Here is a 22,237-nt window from a genome sequence, read left to right as displayed (position 1 = left end):
GACTAAATGAAAACATCCATGTCCTACAGCCCTAATGTATCTGCACAAGCAAAGTCCTCAGAATGTAACCTTCCATATCATTTTCTTTTCTTGTTATTTGCAAGAGTATCTGCTTTCTATGGAAATTGCTTTTTAAAATAAAATGTGCATTCCCAGAACACTACATGGCTGGCTTTACAAAGTGATGCTGTGATGCAACATCTGATCTAAAGCAATTACATTGTGAGATTCAGCTTTAGCCAATAGTTGTTAGGTGGAAATTGGTGTCTAATTGGGTGTGTGTTTGCCAACTTCTCCTTTTATCTCAATAACTATAACATTACTCTGATGCTGACAGACTCCCTATAACACTACAGGATTTTACTGACCGTATCTTGTAGTGCGGCTTCTACACTTTACAGAGAAATATAATTGTAGCTTAATTTACATGAGCATCAGTATTTTTCCTATTGCCTTCACAATGGCACTATACTGGAGGCTGATTCCCCTCCTTCCTAAGGGACAGGAAACGATGTGAAATCCTCTTGGGAAACGTGGAGTCCAAACCTTGGACCTTTTTTTTTTTTTTTTTTTTTTTTTTAATTATTTATTATTATTATTATTGTTATTATTATTCATCATCCAGCCTTACCTGTAGGATCTTGGCTATCTTCCTCTTGTGGGAAGAGTGTGGTTGATAGTTGGAGAGCTAGAAAGCAAGGCTCAGGGGTCTGCTTCCCCTCCCACGCTTAAGCAGAAGTCCTCGGGCTGTGTGCCATGCCTCAAGCGCAGGCTCCACAGTTACAGGCTGGGTGAGCTTGGCCAGCCAGATATTGTCAAGTAGTCTGCAGCTTTATCAAATACTGCCAGAAGTGCTACCTAGCTTTGGTCTGGCTCCAAAAGCAAGCTCATGGGCCATAGGGGGCATTCACACGATGTAATGCGGCGTTGATTCTGACACGTAAACTTGTGTCAGAATCAGCGCTGCAAAACAGAATCCTATTGACTTCAATGGGTTCCATTTAGCGTCTTCAATGGGTTCCGTTTAGCGGGCGTAACACATTGAAATCAATGGGAGGCTTTTTAACCCATTGATTTCAATGTGTTACGCACGCTAAACGGAACCCATTGAAGTCAATGGAATTCTGTTTTGCAGCGCTGATTCTGACACAAGGTTACATGTCAAAATCAACACCGCGTTACATCGTGTGAATGCCCCTTACACTTGAGAGAGACACTTTTTGGTTCTGGACTTGAAGACCTTCTAGAGAACATGTCAGAGAGGGAGAAGTTTCCTGTCGAACAAAAGTTTTATCTGCACAAGTCTTTCCTTTCTGGACTAAAATGCTAGGAAAAGATGGAGATAATGAGAACTAGACAATCAAGGGAAAGTCTAGAAGTTGTATCTTATTTATAAGTTTTATATTATCTTCATCTGCCGGTGGGTGGGGAGGCAGGTGGCTCATGGCTCAGTGGAAGTGCTCGTACGAAAAATTCAAGATGGGAACTGTGAAGTCAACTGTAAATCTTGTCCGAAGAGAATGTACTACATGATCACAATGGATGTTTGGTATGCATATTCTCTCATCCCCATTCATCCAGATTGTCAGAAATCTGGAGAGTAGCTCTACAGTTGAACTCTCAAATTCATCATTTCATTACCACCCAGCTTCCAGCCAGTTTTAATTGCACTTATGAAATGGCTCAGCCCGAAACGCGTTGTGCTTGATACTTAATAAAGTTGTTGAATTCCTGTGAAGTTTTGGGTTGTGCGTGCTCCAACCCCACTCCTCCTTACCCGACCTGTGTATACTTTGAGGGACTCCATACTGTTGATGTCAATGCTATCTTGAGTATCTTGATTAGTGCAAGGGGAAAGGTGCTGCCACCATATTGTTTGGGCCTATTCTGTATGCTGTTGTGGTGTTGTGCCTTATCACAACACTAGAAGGCAAGAGGCCATTCATCAGTGAATATTATTTCACCTTATTGCTTTCAATACTACACTATATTGGCGCTAGGTGTCTCTTTTTGTATTGTATACCTCTAGGAGAAGTCCTGGTGTTGGTGACAGCTGTCCCAAGCAGGACAAAAGACACTGGTGTTTGGCACTAGAAGGGACAGGCAAGAGACCAAGCCAGAGAGAAGGCCAATATCAGGACTGACAACTCTGGTACATATTCTAGTACTGAAGAACAGGTCTTGATGGGACAGTACAGGTTCAGAGTCCGGTATCTAGTTGCAGCACAGGACCAGAGTCTGGTAAGCAAACCAAGGTCAGCAGAAGTACCTTATACAAAAACTACTAAGCTACCTCCTTTCTGTGGCGGTAGGAGTCTATAACACACCCTATAGAGTAAGGCTAAAGCACAGCACCCTGGCCAGGAAAATGGAGCAGTAGGCAAAATGAGGACACAAGCAAGAGTGGCTGGGCGGTGTAAAAATACACTAACAGAAAATCTGTATTATGTCATCTGGAATACAGAAACATTCCTCTGCTGTATAAAGAACAAATTAAACTACATGTCAACTGCTGATTTAAATGTGACAGATAATATTGCATCTGTGTCCACAATGGAAATAGGCGCATACCTCCCAAAGTTCTTATTTTCATGTGTATAATTAAAATGACATAAGCTGTAGCAAGTAGTGGACCATTCTGTACAGATAAAAAGACAAGTTGATCCTTCCATCTGCTGCTCCGCATACAAAATAGGGCTTAGGTAGTCTGTTTAAATCCTTTCTTTCTTTGCAAGTGCATTAAACAACTGTACTTACATCCTGAAATCAATATATTTGACACTTTTTGGGGTCATTAACCTTTTTTTATTTAGCATCCTCTGGGAATTTTTTTTCACTCCTTTTTAGCAATTAAGAACCATAACCATAAAGTTGCTATGTAATATTACATTTCTGAGTTTTTCAGAAAAAAACTGTGTTACAAGTATTCTGTCTACAGCTCCCATATGGGGGTTTTTGACTTGACTTGATGTGTAGGCACCAATTCCATGAAAACAAATGACCGAAGTCAAGAGTGGCTTGAAAAAGAATGGAAATGGAATAATTCCCCCCAAAAAACAGGATGCGCCCAGCCCCCCCCCCCCCCCCCCCCCCACACACACACACACACACTAGTTGACAACGCTTGTGGTGCTTGATAAAACGTATAATTTATTAACATAGGATAGCACGTTTCGGGGCAATTACATGCTCCTTAGAACGTACCCCTTCATCTGATGCAATTAACTATAAAAACACAAAATAATAAACTGAAACCCTTCAAAAATAAAATAAAGAATAAATAATAATAGATGATGATAAATTGTAATAAGACAGATGCCATACAATCTTAGGACCTTCCACCATGCCTGATCCTGGCCACCCTTCTTATAAATATCTGTCTATTCTTCTGGTAGACGCAAACCAGTGGACGCTACTTTCTCAGATTTACGTTTTTTCCCCAGTAACCTGCCACCCTGGTTTGGATTGTACGTTTTTTCCAATTGTTTGCTATCCTGCAACTTATAGGTTTAGTTTTAAGGGGAAATATAAAGGAAGCACTTGGTAGTTTCCTTTCTTTTAAAACCATTCCTGACTCTGGCTAAAAAAAAAAAAAAATCTGCAACAAAAAATAGCTTTTTCACAACATGGCCTTAGATTTTAAAAAGGAAGAACAATTTAAATTTGCGATATTTTGTCACGACATCTAAGCTATGTCTGTCTAGATGCAGCCTGCCAAAGGTTTTCTTAGTATTTTGCGATCTTGAATTGGTTTCATAGAGCCAGTAACCAAGACGTGTCTTTTCTTTTCCCTCTATTCTTCCAGTAACTTATAGGGATGCTACTTCTATGTTTGTCACAAATCACACATCACTCTGCTTCTCTACTTTAATGTGCTGTTCAATGTCTGTCATGTCTGTTAGATTTCTTTAACAGGCATGTCATTTTCTTCTCTCTGACTGTAAAGTATGAATTGTATTTTAATGAATTTTCTGTTTTCAGATGCTGCTGTGCTTTCTTGTAATTTGACTTTTTCTGCTGAATGGAAAGGGTATTTAAAGAATAAATACCCTGAAATCAAATGCTCTCAAGAATTCAGTGTTTACATTGTGTGAGCGCAGCATGCCCTTCCTTCTGTCCTGATAAAAAGACAAAGCTGGGATTATACGGTTTTGATCCATGGAGCTGGAGATTTTTTGAAATGTGCAACAGTTGTAATTGCTTTATAATACATGCTTATTGTTATAGAGTGTGTTATCTGATAAGGTTATGAGCTGCCAGGAAGAATTCATATCTGCAGGTCTGCTGCAAGCTCATAGCAAATTGCCAGCGTTATGAGGGTTTTTTTTCCTTCTCCTTGTGGGATTTCTCAGATGTTTATGCAATCATTTACGGCTTTATTGCAAGCTAGGCAATAAAGAGGGAAGGAATCCAATTACTTTATGCACAATGCTTACAATTCCTATTTAATGAGAGCAAACGAAGACTTTTGTTCACCAGGCATACAGGAATTACAAGCCCTAGTGAGTAAATTGGAAATGACTGTGAGTGGAAAAAGAATAATCAAGTACTCAATAAACCCAACTGTCAGCTAATCTGCTCCGGGGTGGGGTCTCATCGAACTCTTTCTATTGGAGACCCATGGCAAGGGATTATCAACCTGGGTTTTATATACATGTTTGAAATGGAGAGAGAACAATTTTGAGTCCCCATCAATATAGTTTTGTGTGCATGACCTCATTACCAAAGCAGTTCTTTTAGGGTTTCTGATTTCTTGCTTTTAAAGGGATGTGTCCTATCTCTGCCTTTTTATAGCTGACTTCAGAATACCCATCTAGGTGGCACCCAGGGGTATGGATACCATTGAGTTATTCTTAAGTCCTGCTTACATATACAGGAGTTGCTGCACACTTTGCTGCACACTTCGCTGCACACTTCAGACATGGTCAGAGACAAGTGTTCTATTTTCAGCCAAGACAGAGATGGGAATTCCCAAGGTAATGAATATATAGAATAATCTACAATACCGATGTATAGGTGACCTTACTTAATAGCTGAATGTTCGGCTGACAGCAGTATTCCTGTCAAATGTACCATACGCATACATGCTTGATTTATGCTATGATCAGGTAAGGGTTGGTCTATCCAATGTTCTGGTCCATTGTAGGACCAGAAAAATGGATCGGTGGGCTACCTCCATAATAGGGGCTATATTGGTAGACCTCTTTGACTATAACGGGGTCTGAAGGGTGTTCATAGTTTTAAAACTGAAATCAGTGCAGATGTGAATTTAGCGAAGTATGCATGTTATCAGTGAGAAGAAGCAAATACCTGGTGCCAGTACCTGATATGCAAACATGTTGAAAATCTAATATAGCCTGGCTGTTCCTGTCAAAATCTGTGGCTTCATCTGTCTTTAGTCTAGTGCAGGGGTAGGGAACGTATGGCTCTCCAGCTGTTGCAAAACTACAATTCCCAGCATGCATACTTGCTCTGTTCTTCTTGGAATTCCCATGGTAGTGAATGGAGCATGATGGGAGTTGTAGTTTCACAGCAGCTGGAGAGCCGAAGGTTCCCTATCCCTGGTCTAGTGTGTATAGCCACCATAGGGTTCTGCTCACACAGGCATCTGGGCTTCTGTGTAGCTTATCTACTCCTACTACTTCAGTATGGACTGAACCAATCCGCTAACTCCTGGATCACATCTGCGTTCAGCAAATCCTTTTGAAATCCGTATTTGAAATGTTCAAAAACAGATTTCAGGCCGGGTTCACATCCGCGTTGGGTATTCTACGTAACTTATTATGAATCTGTCAGACTTTTCTGTTTACTATGTAGACTAAAGCATTATCTCGAGCAACCAAAACATAAGACAGCACACAGGCCACCTTTAGAGGAAGTCCCGTATAAACAGTATATTATCAGACAGTAAGGATTGATGCATCAGTCTGTTTTATCATATTGGTATTTTCTAGATACTTTGTTAGCCATTAAAGGTTCTATTTGCCCAAAATGAATTCTATAGGTGACATCTTGTCACCTGTGTTTAGTTCTTCCTTACTCTTGAGGATTTGCTGTCATTTTCCTGAGATGGATTTGATCTGTGTAGTAAAGAGGCACAGTAGAAGTTTTCACTGGACTGCGCTTCTTCATGACATGTTATATAATTCATCTTTGTGAGCACAGCCTTCAGAGCCCCACTTATGAGGACAGCCTGTCAGTGGATGACATGGAAAGCGTGGCTTGTCATTCAGGCTTCCTGGAAAGGTTTCTAAATAGGAAAATCCGTGAATGAACAGTAAATAGATACGCTTACTTTGTGTGATATCTTTCTTCTCATACTACAAGGAGCTGTCTCTCATACTGTTGAATATATTTGGGCAGACTGATATGATGTTTGGAAAGCACATATATATTTTTCTTTCATATGAAATCTAGAATTTAGATTTTAAAGGGGATTTGCTTGGTTTCACATGACACTGAAAGGCCATCAAACCTGTAGTTATTTTTTGAGGATATCCAAAAATAGCTTCTGCTTTTTAGAAATGTGTAGGGCCAAGAATTACTTATGGCGTTTAATCTCTTTAACCCCTTCCCGCCGATGGCATTTTTTGATTTTCGTTTTTCGTTTTTGACTCCCCTCCTTCTAAACCCCATAACTTTTTTATTTCTCCGCTCCCAGAGTCATATGAGGTCTTAATTTTTGCGGGACAATTTTTTCTTCATGATGCCACCATTAATTATTCTATATAATGTACTGGGAAGCAGGAAAAAAATTCAGAATGGGGTGGATTTGAAGAAAAAATGCATTTCTGCGACTTTCTTACGGGCTTTGGTTTTACGGCGTTCACTGTGCAGCCAAAATGACATGTCCCCTATATTCTGTGTTTCGGTACGGTTCCAGGGATACCAAATTTATATGGTTTTATTTACATTTTGACCCCTAAAAAAAATTCCAAAACGGTGTTAAAAATTTTTTTTTCTAAAAGTCGCCATATTCCGACGGCCGTAACTTTTTTATACATAGGTGTACGGGGATGCATAGGTCGTCTTTTTTTGCGGGGCCGGGTGTACTTTTTAGTTCTACCATTTTCGGGAAATGTTATTGCTTTGATCACTTTTTATTCAAATTTTTATCAGAATTAAAACAGTGAAAAAACGGTTTGGCACTTTTGACTATTTTTCCTGCTACGGCGTTTACCGAACAGGAAAAATATTTTTATAGATTTGTAGAGCGGGCGATTTCGGACGCGGGGATACCTAACATGTATATGTTTCACAGTTTTTAACTACTTTTATATTTGTTCTAGGGAAAGGGGGGTGATTTGAACTTTTAATACTTTTTTTATATTTTTTTATATTTAACTTTTTTTTTTTATTTATTTTTTGCATTTATTAGACCCCCTAGGGGTGTTGAACCCCAGGGGGTCTGATCACTAATGCAATGCATTACAATGCTAATGCATTGCAATGCATTGCAAAAAATCATCATCTCTTTTGCAGGCTGCATAGACCAGCCTGCAAAAGAGAGAATTTAACAAGGCTCCCGGCTGTCATGGCAACGGGGGGTCGGCCCTGGAGCATGCTCCAGGAGCCGGCGATCCCTGCCAAAATGGCGGCGCCGGGAAAATGGCGCCTTTGACAGCAGCGCCGGAGGGGTTAATGCCTCCGATCGGTCCGGGGACCGATCGGAGGCATTAGAGCCGGTTGTCTACTGCTTAAAGCAGTAGACACCCAGCGGCTATGGCGGCCGCCCGGCTCCCGGGCGGTCGCCATAGTTACAGACCCGACACGCGCCGTACTATTACGGCACATGTCGGGAAGGGGTTAAGGCCAAGTAACCACATTGTGGAAACGTAACTTTTTAATTTTTTTTTTTTTGCAGATTTTGCTGCAGTTTTTAAGCCAAAGCCAGGAGTAGATTTGGCATAAGGTAGAAGTATAAGAACTTCCTGTAGAGTTCCCATTCCTTTAGTAGTCATCCTTTGCTTTGGCTCAAAGAAAAAAAAAAATGCAACATGATCTGCAGTAAAAATAAAGCTGCATTTCTGTAACGTGGGGCCTCAGTCGAAGCCATTTTTAAGTTAATTCTCACAGGTCATCTGAGACACATAATGGGTCATAATAAACACATAATTGCAGTGGAGAGACTTAGAGGCTATGCATGCTACCCTAGGAATTCTGGAAAAGATATGTTAATTAGTACGGCTTGTGAAAGGGAAAATTGTACCATCTTTTGAAAGGTAGCATCTATATAAGGCTGGATTCACATTTCCCCCATTTAGCCTGTTCTCTGATCCGTCATAACAAATTTTTCTAGTGAGTTTTAAAGTCCTGCATGCAGAACTCTACAATTTGAAAAGTAAACAAGCAAGACAACATATTTATGTAGTTATTCATGCTTGGTGTTATGGGTTATCCCTAGGGGGATTGGCCCTAAGGGTAGCTATCTTTCCTGGTTTAAACAAAATGACACGACACTATCAGTCCAGCACAGAGGATTTTCCGTTTTAAACCTTTCAGTTTTCAGGCTTTTGTCTGTTATGCTCTTCTTTTTCGGTTCTGTTAGGGTCAGTTCACGTGGAGGAATTTGCCACGGATTTGAGGGTGAATTCTGCCCCCGAGTCCCGAGCAGATTCCTCCTGAATCCGGCTCCCATTGTTTTCAATGAGAGGCAGAGATGGCAGCAGGACGTGGAGAAAAATAAGTATCCTGCTCGATCTTGCCGCAGGGTCCATGGCTCGAGACTCCATCCTGATTAAGCCCATTCATCTGGAGCGGGATGCCACGACAGAATGCTGATGCACTGCATCGGCCTCCCGACACGGCTAGCCCACTCGAAAATGCCCACAGCAAAAAATGAAGAGGAATTTCCTCTTCATTTTCTGCTGTGTGAACAGACCCTCAAAGTCCATGATGATTGCTGCAGACAGAATATGAACTGTCTACATCAGGGGTCCTCAAACTTTTTAAACAGTAGGCCGGAGGCAGAGCAGGTCGCACAGAAATCGGGAGCGGTGCCCTCCAATAGGTAAAGTGAAGTGCGCTCCATGGCCTGGCCCGAGCTCCCCAGGAGATTCATTATAAATGCACGCCTGCCGGCGGGGCCAGACAGAAGTGCTTGGCGGGCCGCAGTTTGTGGACCCCTGGTCTACATCCATCATGTTTTTTTTTTTTTTTTTTCAATCTTTTGTTCTAATCCTATTACTGATCAGCACACTGGACTTAGAGGAAATGTTAACGTGGCCTAAGTTTAGATTACAAATTGCACTTATTGCTATTTCCAATAAATGACGCTAAAGTCGAAGTTTACCTTTTTCCATCAAGAATAACTAATTTGCATAATTTTTCCACATGTTTCTGAAATTTTTTGGCAGACGTCCAATGCCAATAAGTTATTTAATCAAATTATTCAAGCCCAAATCCTGTTTATAAATGATCTCTGGATAAAGTCAGTAAAATAAAATTATTATTCAGGGCAAAAAAATAAAAAATTCTCGCATTATGGTAACTTTCAGAATCCTACCGCGAAGCTTTTTATTCTCCAGATATGTTTTTAGCAACACTCACTGCACAGTTATTTCCTGGGGATCAGATCTAGGCCAAAGCACAAATTATTTTGCTTTGTATAGTGCTTTGTTGTGTTACACAGTCATGTTAAAAGACCAGTAACCCACAGAGGGACATTAATAGAAATATTTTAAAATATCCTCAGAAATGCAATTCTGTGTGAAATTAACATTGGTGCTGACTGGGTAATGACATTACATTCTAAATGTTCTAAAGGAAAGAGTAAAAATTCTTCAAAAGTACAGTATGAAACTGTGTATGAAAGCAAAGTTTTCATTATTTTGTGTGACTGGTGCCAGGTTCAATGCCCATTTTGTTAGATTAATGGATTTATAGTATACATCTTTTATTGGTGCCAGCTCTTTGTATCGTTTAATAGGTTCTGCTCTAATTCCAGCACAGTTACAATTTATTTTCTGCTCCCCACCATTCACGAGCAATGAGTCACGTTGGTTTTGGTGCCTCATATTCTATTTAGACTCTCTACTGTCATGTGGTTGGTATCTGGTAGGAGCAGGCAAGGACTGGGATTCTAAGATCTAATATTGTCTACCTCTGATTGAAGCTCTGAATTGCCTACTTCTGCCTTACACCACCCATCATATAGTACAGAACCTAAGTAGCATATCAGGCACCAAAACTAACTGCGTTGGTTTCTCAAGAATAGTGGGAGCTAGAGAAAAAAAATTCAAACAGCCACAGAATCAATAGCGCAACACATATTTAACAAATGCTAAGTAGTGGAGGTGATGGAAGGTTTGCTTTTAAATTCTTTTACAATACTTTAATGGTTACCACGAGGTTTAAAAAAAAAAGAGAGAGTATTTCAATTATAAGCTTTCCTTAACCAGTGTTAAAAGGAGAATAAAAGGAGAATAAAAACTGTGAAAAAATGTAAGTTTCTAGCTGGCATCTCCTCAGCTTTAAGTGGCAAAAATCTTTAATATGAGTTAAAGGGTACCTGAGTTTTCATTAAAAAGTTTAAATATCTACAGTCTGTTCTCTGTCTGTAGAAACATTCCTACATGGATTCCTAACACTTGTTCTGCTGCTAATATCGCCATTGTGGACACGGACACTTGCTGTTCATTTTTTCAAACGGACAGAGGAGTCCTGCATGTAGGATTTTTTTGTCCACTTGAAAAAAATGGACACTAAAGGACACATTATAGAATCCCCTTGAAATGAATGGAAATTTCAGACGGACCAGTTAGTGTCTGTTGCTAAAATCTTGTACGGACAATAGCCGCGGACACCAACGATAGTGTGAACACCCCCTTAGGAAATTCAAGAACAAAACTGCAAATACAGGGCAAATGCTCGCATGCAAGTAGCTAAAACACAGAAAAAAAAAATCTGAGCACAGCTAGGAAATCTGCTTGCTGCTCCTATCTGTAATAACACAAGCAGCCAGAAGTAGATACAGTGTAAGAAAAGTTTATGTACATTTAACGCAAGGTTATCAGTAGCATTCAGCTTTCCTTCCTTTTGGTGCTTGGTTCCCGAAAAACAGACATCCTATCCACTTAAAAAGCAGTTACACACGAAAACCCATGGACCACATAGATTGTAATAGAGTCTGCTGGGTTTTCGCCGATTTACTAAGAAAACTGGCAAAGAAGTTCTCCTCGCAGAACTTTTCTCCTTACCAATTTTATGCAAATTCAGTAGCGGAGTGTTTGAAAGTTAGTGTGAACCTAGCGTAAATTATGACATTTGCAGAATGTTTAGTACTTTGCACAAGTAAGCAGTCTGCAAACATGTACAGGCTGTGAGTAGTATCAACACCTCTCCATTCACTGTGTAAAAACAGAATAGAACCTCCCCCTTCCACTTACTGTGAAAACATCTTGCTTCTCATTTATCTATGGACCGTACTTAGCTAACAACAGGGAGTGAGCTGCAAATTATCTAGGACGGAGATGCCCAGTGGAACTTTAAGGCCGGGGTCTCAAGGGTTGGAAACCCTGTGACTAGCTTGTGGTTTCCCTGTAGATATAACTGTAACAGAAAATTCGCTGAGGAAAACTCTGCAAACTTTCTGTTTAAAGCACTGCGGGAAGAACCGCGATGTGTTCCTGCCACAGGTTTTTTCCGCAGCACTTTATAGCTGCCGGTTGTCCCGTGGGGACTTAGCCTAAAGATTTTTATTTTTCAACAAAAATTGCCACATTTTTAATTACATTTTGGTCCAGAATCATTTTACTCTATGAAATGAGACCAAGTTATCTGAAAAGTTTATACTGAAATGCCCTATTACTAACTAAAAATAATTGTAAATTTACAAAGGAACAGATGGTAAGAATAAGCTCAGATAAGTGGCATATTTACAGCAGTAATTCTGTTCCAATACGCTGACTTAGGTTTATTTTGAAAATCATATAGACATTTAGTAACTGTATATGTGTCTTACCTGTATACTCTGTAAAAGTGGAATATGTATAGAATTTGTAATGCCTTATGTTTAAGGCTCAGGTGTGTATTTTGTGCCCCCCATTCATTTTGTTGCTCTATTAGTCATAAGTCGGATTATGCAGAAGTAACTATTGTACTTTGCTTCGAGGATCCAAATCCTCCTTGGTTCGGCGTAATAAACCTTACAGCTGTACAGTTCCTATAAAACCATTTTCTGTGACTGGTACATCATAAGGCTTTTTGTGCAGTGTTCAGGAGTAGACACTGATGATGGTATGAGGGAGAATATCATCTGTCTTTTCAGTATAAAAAATTCACAACTGTGCAGGTGAGTTGCACTCATAAATAATTCAGTGCAGTCACTGCTATTTTATAGCCACACATTTTCTAGCAAAACTGCAGAAGGCAGGCCGTGGCTTCCTATAAAACACATTCACATAATGAAGTTTTGTGAGTCCTTTGCTTAACAGTCCTTTGCCGCTCATTCACTTTATTTATTCATGATTTAATACAGTAAAGCATAAGCTCCCTGTTTCTCTGAATAGGGAACAGAGCGGAATCTGCAGGGCTATGCAGATCAATGTGGTGTTCCAGCATTATTTGATACCAAGCATTTTTTAATCCCCCTTTTTTTTTTCTCTTTTCCAAAACCTTCATATGAATTACTAACTAAACTTTCTCAATTTCTAAAATGAATTAGATTACATAGGAAAAATTCAGACTTGTCAGCAGGAAGGTGTAAACGCTTCCAGAAAGCAATTTTTATTTATTTTTTTAAATGTTGAATTCTATGAGCATGGTCTTTTGTTATGTGTCTATAAACGAGAAGGACGTTAACTGCTTACACTAGATTTGCATTGTCTCATATGGGCGTACCTAGCATGTTTCCCTTCACTCAGGCTGCAAATTGGACGAGTAGAAATCCTAGACACACACTACAGCTCCCAGCAGTCAGAACCCTCAAAAACACGTAGCAAAGCAATCTTAAGTTTAACAATTTAATACTCAAAGGGTTCAGTGCTATCTATAGAAGGAAAGCTATGGTAAGAAATGTAACGTATCATAGTGTCTTATGGCTTATGCCAAGCCACACCTTCCTGAGACCCCCCAAAAAACCTCCCCTCACCAATGAGTTCCTACTCCCTGAGGTGTGAAATCATCAGCTCATCTTCATCTGGACAAAGATGAACATTCTGTCTTTGCCCTGCAGAGCTGTTGAGGTTGTAAAACAATAAAAACAAAGAGAATTTCACCTCTGACCCCATACACACTGTGTGTGTATGTATATGTTATAATATATATCACACACTCCACTGAGGTAGATAAATAAACCATCATAATTAAAACATTCACTAAAGAAAAATATATAATTCAGTTATAATACATACACAAATATGCTCCTTTCTTCACACGCATATCACCTGCCCGTTGTTCTGCTCCGTAGGAGGACTAGAACAATGGACAGGCGAACTACTACAATGGCATTAGCCCTGTGGACCCCATTAATTATACCATAGTCCGTGGGGTATCTCTCTTAAAGAGGCCCTTTTCTTGTTCGCATGAATGTGTGGTTTTGTATACCGTCAGAAAGTCGACAGTGCACTGAATTCACTTTTCTGGTATGTGTGCCAGTGCTGGAGATATCTCCCCTCTATGAGAAGAGCATTCCTCATAGCTCAGCATCTTCACTGGCCTGTGAGGTAGACCCCTCCCCAACAGTATTCATCCATAGACTTGTACTGGGGAGGAGGCCATTCTTCACAGCTCAGTGTCATCGCTGGGTGTTAAAGGGATCCTATCTTTTAAACACATTTTTTTTCTCCCTAACATGTCGGAATAGCCTTAAGAAAGGCTATTCGTCTCCTACCTTTCCTTGTCTTCTCCGTGCCGCCGTTCACCTGCAATCCCTGTTTTTCTTGGTCTGTAAATGAGCTCTCTCGCAGCACTGGCGGCATTCCCAATACTGCCAGAGAACTCTCCAGCGCCGCCTCCATCTTCTTCTGCAACGAGGTCTTCACCGCATCTTCTTCCGGTGGTGTCCACAGTATTGTAAGCGGCCATTTTCTCGTGGCCAGTGGGCATATGCAGTCAGCTTTCCCTAGGCCAGAGGCCTAGAAGTTAGAAGACACCGCCGGAAGAAGAGGCTGAAGATAACGCTTTACAGGGATCCTATCATTGGATACCCTATTTTCTGACTAACCCGTAGCAATAGCCTTAAAGGCTATTCATCTCCTACCTTTAGATGTCTTCTCTGCACCGCCGTTCGGTAGAAATCCTGGTTTTCTTCGGTATGCAAATGAGTCCTCTCACAGCACTGGGGGCATCCCCAATGCGGCGAGAGAAATCTCCAGCACCGACTCTATCTTCGGGTAATTTCACACAGAGTTTTTTGGTCAGGGTTTTGAGGCCGTATCCGCCTCAAAACCCTGACAAAAAAGACAGCTCCCATTCTTCAGGCAGAGCAGAGAACGCAGCTTGATGCTGGTGCAGTGCATCGGCTTTCAGTCACGGCTACCCGGTTTTTGGAATGGAACCAGAGGCGGCCTCAGGTTCAGATCCAAAAAACCCAGCATGAACTTACCCTTCTTCTAGAACGCCCTCTGCCTGTGTATTCTTCCATCCTGGGTTTCAATTTTCAAGGCATGCGCAGTCAGCTCTGCCATTGGGCCTCAGGCATAGCCGACTGCGCATGCTAGCAGCCACAAGAAAATGGCCGCTTACACAGTAAGCTGTGTAAGCGGCCATTTTCTATTGGCCGCTGGCATGCACAGTCTGCTCTGCCTGACACCCGATAGCAGAGCCGTGCGCATGCCTAGGAGATTGAAACCCAGGACGGAAGGAGACACCGGCAGAGGGAGGCGGCGATGGAGATTTCTCTCGCAACATTGGGGACGCCCCCAGTGCTGATTGAGCGCTGGGGCCCGCCCCCAGTGCTGCGAGACAAATAATTTGCATACTGAAGAAAACCTGGATTTCAACCAAACGGCAGCCCGGAGAAGACTTCTAAAGGTAGTAGAAGAATAGCCTTTCTTAAAGAGGACCTTTCATCAGATTGGGCACAGGCAGTTCTATATACTGCTGGAAAGCTGACAGTGTGCTGAAATCAGCTTTCTCGATTTGTGCCCCAGGTAAAGAGCTATCGGTTCCGGTACCATAGCGCTTTACAGTCAGAAGGGCGTTCCTGACAGTCTGTCAGGAACGTCCTTGTCCACAGCAGCGCCTATTGCACTGTACAGTGTGAGTGAGGATAAACGCCCCCTCCCCTCCTGATAATACTCATCTATGGACAAACACTGTAAGCAGAGGGAGGGGGCATTCCTCCCCGCTCACACTGTACAGCGCTATAGTCGCTGCTGTGGAGAAGGACTTTCCTGACAGACTGTCAGAAACGCCCTTCTGACTGTAAAGAGCTACGGTACCGGGACCGATAGCGCTTTACCCGGGGCACAGATCGGGAAAGTCGATAGTGCGCTGAATTCAGCACACTGTCAACCTTCCAGCAGTATATGGAACTGCATGTGCCCTAACTGATGAAAGATCCTCTTTAAGGCTATTCCTACGTGTTAGTCAGAAAAAAAGGTTATCCAATGATGGGATCTCTTTAAGTAAACAAAAGCAAAAAGATAAAAAAAATGACTTTGGAGGAAAGAGTTTAAACTATGGTTTAGGCAGTATACAGTACAGTATGAAGTCTGTTGCCAGCTATGATAAAGAATCAATGATCATGACAGATTCCTCTGCTTAAAAGCGAATGAAGATTTCCCAAGAGAGTGACAGAAATCTACATATGCACCCAAATGTAGACTCAGTTTTTTATGGCAACATTGATTAGTGTATCTATCGATTACAGGGTTACGTTGCTGACTTTGTGCATGGTACTACATACTGTTGGGATTCATCAGGCAGAGAGGTTGTAATTGGTGAAGGCAGAAAACCATTTCTGTTAACTGGTCTAGTTGTCCAATTAAAAGGCATTTAGTCTGTGTGTGTGTGTGTGTATAAATATATATACATTTTATTTATTTTTTTTAAACTCTGCCAACCTCTACCCATTCCTTTTTACTTTTATTTTTACTAGGTCATTTGCAAATTGACGTTTTTCTAACCCGAAAAAAGAAAATCAGTTTAATTATGTGATTAAAATTCTGACTATATGAATGGCAAACAAGTTGGTCAGTGCAGCTTTGATAAAGGTTTGTCTGATGCATCTTGCCGAATAGGGAGAGAGCAAATTAAATATTTCAGTATGATTTTATTTTGTAAGATCTACATTCGTGCTACTGTGGTTATGAAACTTGAATTGTGTGCGGCCTAATTTTATTGCCTTGCAGTTGACTGCGTTCCTCATTTGTCAGAGCATGGGTTTTATCATTCTCATTTTGAGTGTATAGTCTTCACACTGATAGGTTTATTAACCAAAGATAGCAGTGAAAACATGAATTTCTCTAACTCGAGCAACGACAATTACGGCTCCATCCTTCCACTAATGTTATGTTTACATAAGTACGAGGCACAGCTAGGGTTTTAAGAGCATCATAAGACCCTGAGGTCTGGAGCAAGGACAGAATAATGAAGATAGAATTTCCTACTTAAGACATTTCAGAACCTTTAATTGCTGTGCAGGGTTAAAGGGCATCTCTCTGCTCTTTCTGTGGCCTTTTACTCTACAGGAGGGTTTTTGTTTTCCCTGAGCTTTTTGCTACAAAGCCAGTGTCATGGTTTGACAAGCCCGCTGTACCCATCAAGCTCTCCACCTGCCGTATCCTCTGAGATGGTGACCTTCAGCTCTTTCATTAACTACCACATAATGCCAGGTTTGTCAAGGTGGACGTGACAGTCTGCAAGAAGAGTTGTTTAGATATACAGTACTTGGATTCTGAGGGCTTGTGGTATTATAAGACCATCATGATTTTCAAGATCACTTGAGAGCAGTCTCCATGTACAATAACTTAACAATAAAGTCACTTTAAAGTGATGCTGACAGATGGCTTGGCCTGCCCTGAGAGCATTCTGGATTCAGGGAGATAAGAAACATTGCTCCCATAGAGCAGTAGATTTCCATATCTGAGATGAATGGTAGTTGCCCATCGTATTCCCTTATAGATAGATACTCAACTTCTAGTATTTATGCTATAGGATAGGGACAACTCTGTGAAGTGCTTGTAATAGTACTTAAAAGATCCACTTCCTTTTTGGGGTTGGTCATACAAGCCAGAATTTCTGCAGAGAGTTGCTCAGGTTCAGGGAATACCCATGGAGCCAGGGGTTCAAAAAATGAAAAGTGCTCATCGCTAATAATATTGTTAACCATTCCTTGGACATTTTCATGACAAACACCAATTGGTCATTGGTGGACCCATTATTGAGCACATGCATTGTCTAAGTGCTTTATTTCAAACATCTGACTGGGCTCCTCATTTTTGAACCCCTGGTCCTATGGGTATTTACTGAACTTGAGCAATTTTGTATCTGAGAGCAGGATATGTAGGGGAGAGAAGCTAATCTCTGTGATGGATACATATTAAATTCTGAAAGGACCTCTAGAAGGGATAGAAAAGAAGATGACCACACACATTAGATTTTCAATGCCCAAAAGGGTCAATTACATCTGATAAATGCCTGAGAGACTTCAAGTGGAAGACTTTAGTCTCCCAAAAGAAAATTGGATGTTATATTTTTGGCAGAACACAGTCTGAAAATATCTATTTGGCAAGGTTGGCAGGTTTTGGTCAATCCCCAATTTGTGCAGAATTTCTGTGCTTTTTACTTATTTTCTGATTGTGTAAACTAAGCTGCTCCCCAGTTTTTCTAGTTAATGTTGCTCATAGGGATCATTCATGTGTGAGGTGTGGCGGTGTAGCTGTGCTCTAAAACGCCTAGCAGACTGTTGTTCTCATGTAGCATAAGGCATGGGAAAACGTCGGGCAGTAAATGTATGATGCAAGGACATCTTTAAGCAACACTGGCACATGTATCATTACATACTAGAAAATGGTGATCCTGTTCAATACCATATGTGCTGGTCTGGTATTAGTGCTAGATATTTATGTAGGGTTTTCTGCTGTAGGTTTCACTTGTTTGCTCATCTTAAACCTCTGGTTTAAAGAGGACATTTCATGTCCTGAGGCACACGCTGTACGACTGTACTCGTCCATAGATTAGTACTAGGAAGGGGGAGGGCATTCACAGCTCATGGTCATGGCTGGGCGGTAAGGAACGTCTCCCTCTGACAGTACAGAGCTATGGATGAGTACTGTGAGGAGAGGAGTTCCTCACTGTTTAGCTAGACCAGGGATGCCCTTCTGACAGTGAAGAGATATTGGTAACAGCACTGATATCTCTTGCTCTGGGACACTCTGAATTCAGCTCACTGTCGGCTTTCTAGCAGTGTATAAAACCACATGTACCCGAGGACGTGAAAGTTCCTCTTTAAGGTATGCAGAAATGACTGATCTACAGTAGTTTGTCGATATAAGGTGTCAGAAGAAGGAAGGATCCAACAGCTGGGTTTCAGCTTGCCCAAATTGTTTGATCTTAATGGAGATAACTTGCTGTTAAAGATGTCTTGCGGTGGATTATTACACTGTTCAGAATACATTCATGTTCAGCCCAAGCTGAGGGTCTGAGGGGACAGCTGTAACCAGAACATTGTTTTAGTTAACAGCTGTTTATGACCAGTCCAGGTGAGTCGATTGTTGTTAATGGAAAAAAAATACATCTCCTGGAGAAAAAAAAAAAAAAAAGCCCTAAAACCTCTTCTGGAGCAAAAAATAATATAAGACCCTATCTTATGTTCACAGAAACACGGTATAATATTGAACTCCACTTTCACATCTTAGTCGGTGAAATTGCATCCATTGGTCACATGACAGTGTTGCAACTCTGTTCCATTCAAAAAATTGGATAGGCAGACTGCTAAAATGGTGCTACACAGGGAGCGCAGTGGACCCCATTAACTATAATGGTATCTGTCATTTTAAAACTGAAAGGAAAGTAGTCAAGTCCTTGGTGCGGGCCTTTTTCCTCTGCTGACTTTCGCCAGATATAGATAGACTTTAGCAGATATGTGAGCATTGCCTTAAAAGTTTTCCTTTCATGCTTCTAAACTTTATATTATTTTGAAGCAGCTTGAGCATTTTTAACACTTTTTTGTTTATTTATCCAGTAATTTTCTTTGTGTAGCTTACTGTATTGTATGAAACGTTTTGATCTAGTGTACCCACATTCCATGCCTTTTTACATACCTTGTCTATCTCAGTAAGTAACCCGGCATGCAGTAATGTGGCAGGTTTAGTGGCACCCTTGACAGCATAATTAACATCTGCTTTTATGTAGGTCATAGCTATCAATACCTGCCATCATATTTAGGGCACTGGATTTGCATACTGTACGTAGTACACAATAGGCGCAGCAACATGGCTGACTTAATTAATTTCCTGCACACTAAGCAAGCTTCATCCGGAGTCTGTGTTTTCATCTTGTCCTAGATATATATTTTACATACATACACATTTTGATTGAGAATAAACCTGCAACTATTTTACATGAAAAGCACTGCTGATCCATAGAAGAATCACATTTGTATTTATTATAGGAAGTCTGTCAGCAATAACCTGGTTATAAATCTAATCCCAGTACCTTGTAGTGGTGATTCTACATTTTCCAAATATGCCTCTGTTATTAGCTTTGGAGACCCATGTTCATGTAAGTTCCTGTTTACTCATATGCAAATGAGGGGAAAGTGCTCTCTGACTTGTCTGGGGTCTTATCAAATCGAGATTTCAGGCTTTTCCCCTCATTTGTATATGACTGAAACATTGAAATGGGGCTAGAGAGCTGAATAACAGATTTGGAAAATGTAAAATCTCTTCTAAGGTACTGAGATTAGGTCTATAACCCATTTTCTGTTGACAGTGACCCTTTAAAAGATAACTTTTAATGCCTTTCTGGCACCAATGAAAGCTGTTCAAAGTAACATCAGGTACAATGGGCAAGGTTTTATGTTCCGATGTGACCCTTCCAGGTAGGGGTACTGTATGGTACTGTCAGAGCACTTTACCCTTCCCTTTATAGCCAATTGGATGCCGGTAATTGATTCTGCAGTTAGTACATGCAACTAATGTAAAACTAGCTTTCCATGATTTGTGATGCTTGATAAATACATTTAGGGAGTGAAGTTCCATACTTACAAATATTTTTTTTTTCCGTAACAAAGCACAAAATGATGTACATTGTGGTTTTGTTGCACCGGGTCCTATAGAATGTACAGTATATAGTGGCATATGTCAGGGCTTTACATTCAACTCTGATAGCTATAGTGGTGTAGTAAGGTAAGAACCAAACAGTATGTGACCAGACAATAATTGTTGAATTGTTTTAATTTCTTGATTAACAATATTGGGACCATAAATATAGGGGAGAACCCACAATGGTGTGAACCCAACAAGTAGTGAACCAAAGAAAACATGTCAAGGAGAATCAAAGAGCAGTAGACAGACTAAAGCACAAAAAGGAAGGAAATAAGAGAGGGAAATAAAATCAGAGATGGAAAAGAAGCAGCTGTACTGGGATTAGCAGGATTAAGAATCGGAGTGGGCGCAAAGCACAAAGATGGCAGTCACCTCTCAGACTGCAAAGTCTGGCTTTCCTTTTTTTTTTTTCTTGTTCTTCTAGGTCTCTGGGCATATTTGGTGCTAAGAAAATATTGGCAACACAAACTGTTTAGTGGTTGACTTCTAAATGATACTTCATGGGGAATGGTATTGGTGTTGTCCTTTTTTGTTGAGGCTTGACAGATTATTATATGATTTGGCAGCTCTCAATTCTTTCTTGAATAGCATCCTTTCCAAGCACACTATGTAATGTTACAAAAGCCTGGAACATGCCTCTAACAAGTGTTACTATTAAAGCGAGCAGAAAGGCAGACATATACTGGCACGTTCCCATAAGTGTGTAATTAATGAGCGCTATGCTTCTTTTACAGGTAGCGAGAAAAGAACCACAGCTAGAGGTTAAAGCCAGTCCAAAGAAAGCTCCAGAAATGACCGTTGATCTCTTAGGACTTGGTAAGTAATAAATAATGAACACTGCCCACTGTTACATTGTGAAAGGACTACAATAAAACCTTTGCAGAAGGGGCACATCAGGCCTTTATCTTCCATATGCCAACTGATATTGTTAGCCGTGCTTGAAAATGGCATGATTAAGTCTGCCGAGAGCCCTCTATTACAGAAAATGTTTAATAAGGGGGCCTGTATCTGTCAGCAGTGCTGTCTCCACCAAAATACCAGTAATGAGCTCCTTGGGGAATGAAAAGCTATCAAAGTGATCTTCAAAGTCTTACTGCATAATGACATTTCAACATTTAAATATAAGTTTTTCAATGTAAAGAGTAAGATGTTGGGGAGGTTTTATTGTATTTCATTTATTGCCTTGGAACCGGCATCACAATTCATTGAATCCTCCATTTTCTGAATGTTTGTATTCGTTTTTCTGAAGTCAAACATGCAAAATTATTTGTTCCATTTATCTCTGTTTTTCTCGTGACTACAGCCCGCTAGCACAAAGCATTGTAGATGATCTACTAGTCTCAGGGCAAGTTCCAAGATGATGAAGAGTATTAATCTAATAGGAGCTTACTGACACAGGGTAGAGACCTTGGCGAGGAGATGACTCTGTATGTAAGATATGCTCTCCCGCAATAATGGTGACACAAGACGTGGTCCTCAATGTAGCCATAGCAACCAAAATTAAAACTTTCATAATTTTATGTTAAATGCATTCAGAGGGCTGGAAATGGTGAAAAATGGAAATAAGGCTTATATTACAATTTCTTTGTATGGATAAGCAACAGAATCCTCTTTTAAAAATATTTACAGATTGAGTGAATTAAAAGGGTTGGATCAAAGTTACAACTCAACACACATCCACAGGACAGGCATTTACATGTTGTAATTGATGGGCGCCCAATCATTGGGGCAGCAATAAGAGCCAGCAGAAGCTCCTGTCGCCTGTACGATTGGGGTGACTGGTTTAATGTGTGTGCTAATACCCGGACTGCCAACAAGAAGTAGAATACAGTGCTCCGCTATCTTTAGCAATCTAATAGCGATGACCAGAGCAATTCTGCCCATGTTCATAGGACATAGGAGATGAGCACTGAAGGTGGGAAGCGTATAGCAACACCTCATTGATCAGATATTTCAGAATACAAACCTGTATTGACAATCGGTGATTCCGCTCCCCCAAAAGAAAAAAATAATTTTAGACAGTT

At 40.6% G+C, this 22,237-nt stretch overlaps 1 protein-coding gene across 2 annotated transcripts in view; it reads left to right on the top strand.

The window, feature by feature from the left end:
* SMAP1 (small ArfGAP 1) overlaps positions 1-22,237 on the top strand; it is a 151,994-nt gene that overhangs the window by 88,450 nt on the left and 41,307 nt on the right. For both annotated transcript variants that reach the window (XM_075268358.1, XM_075268359.1), the window contains one exon: positions 20,948-21,029. In XM_075268358.1, coding sequence (XP_075124459.1) covers positions 20,948-21,029 — 82 coding nt within the window. The remainder of the gene's footprint in view (positions 1-20,947; positions 21,030-22,237) is intronic.

This window comes from Leptodactylus fuscus, chromosome 3 (genome assembly GCF_031893055.1).
Source record: "Leptodactylus fuscus isolate aLepFus1 chromosome 3, aLepFus1.hap2, whole genome shotgun sequence".
NCBI lineage: Eukaryota > Metazoa > Chordata > Amphibia > Anura > Leptodactylidae > Leptodactylus > Leptodactylus fuscus.
This window is presented reverse-complemented; position numbering and strand designations above follow the sequence as displayed.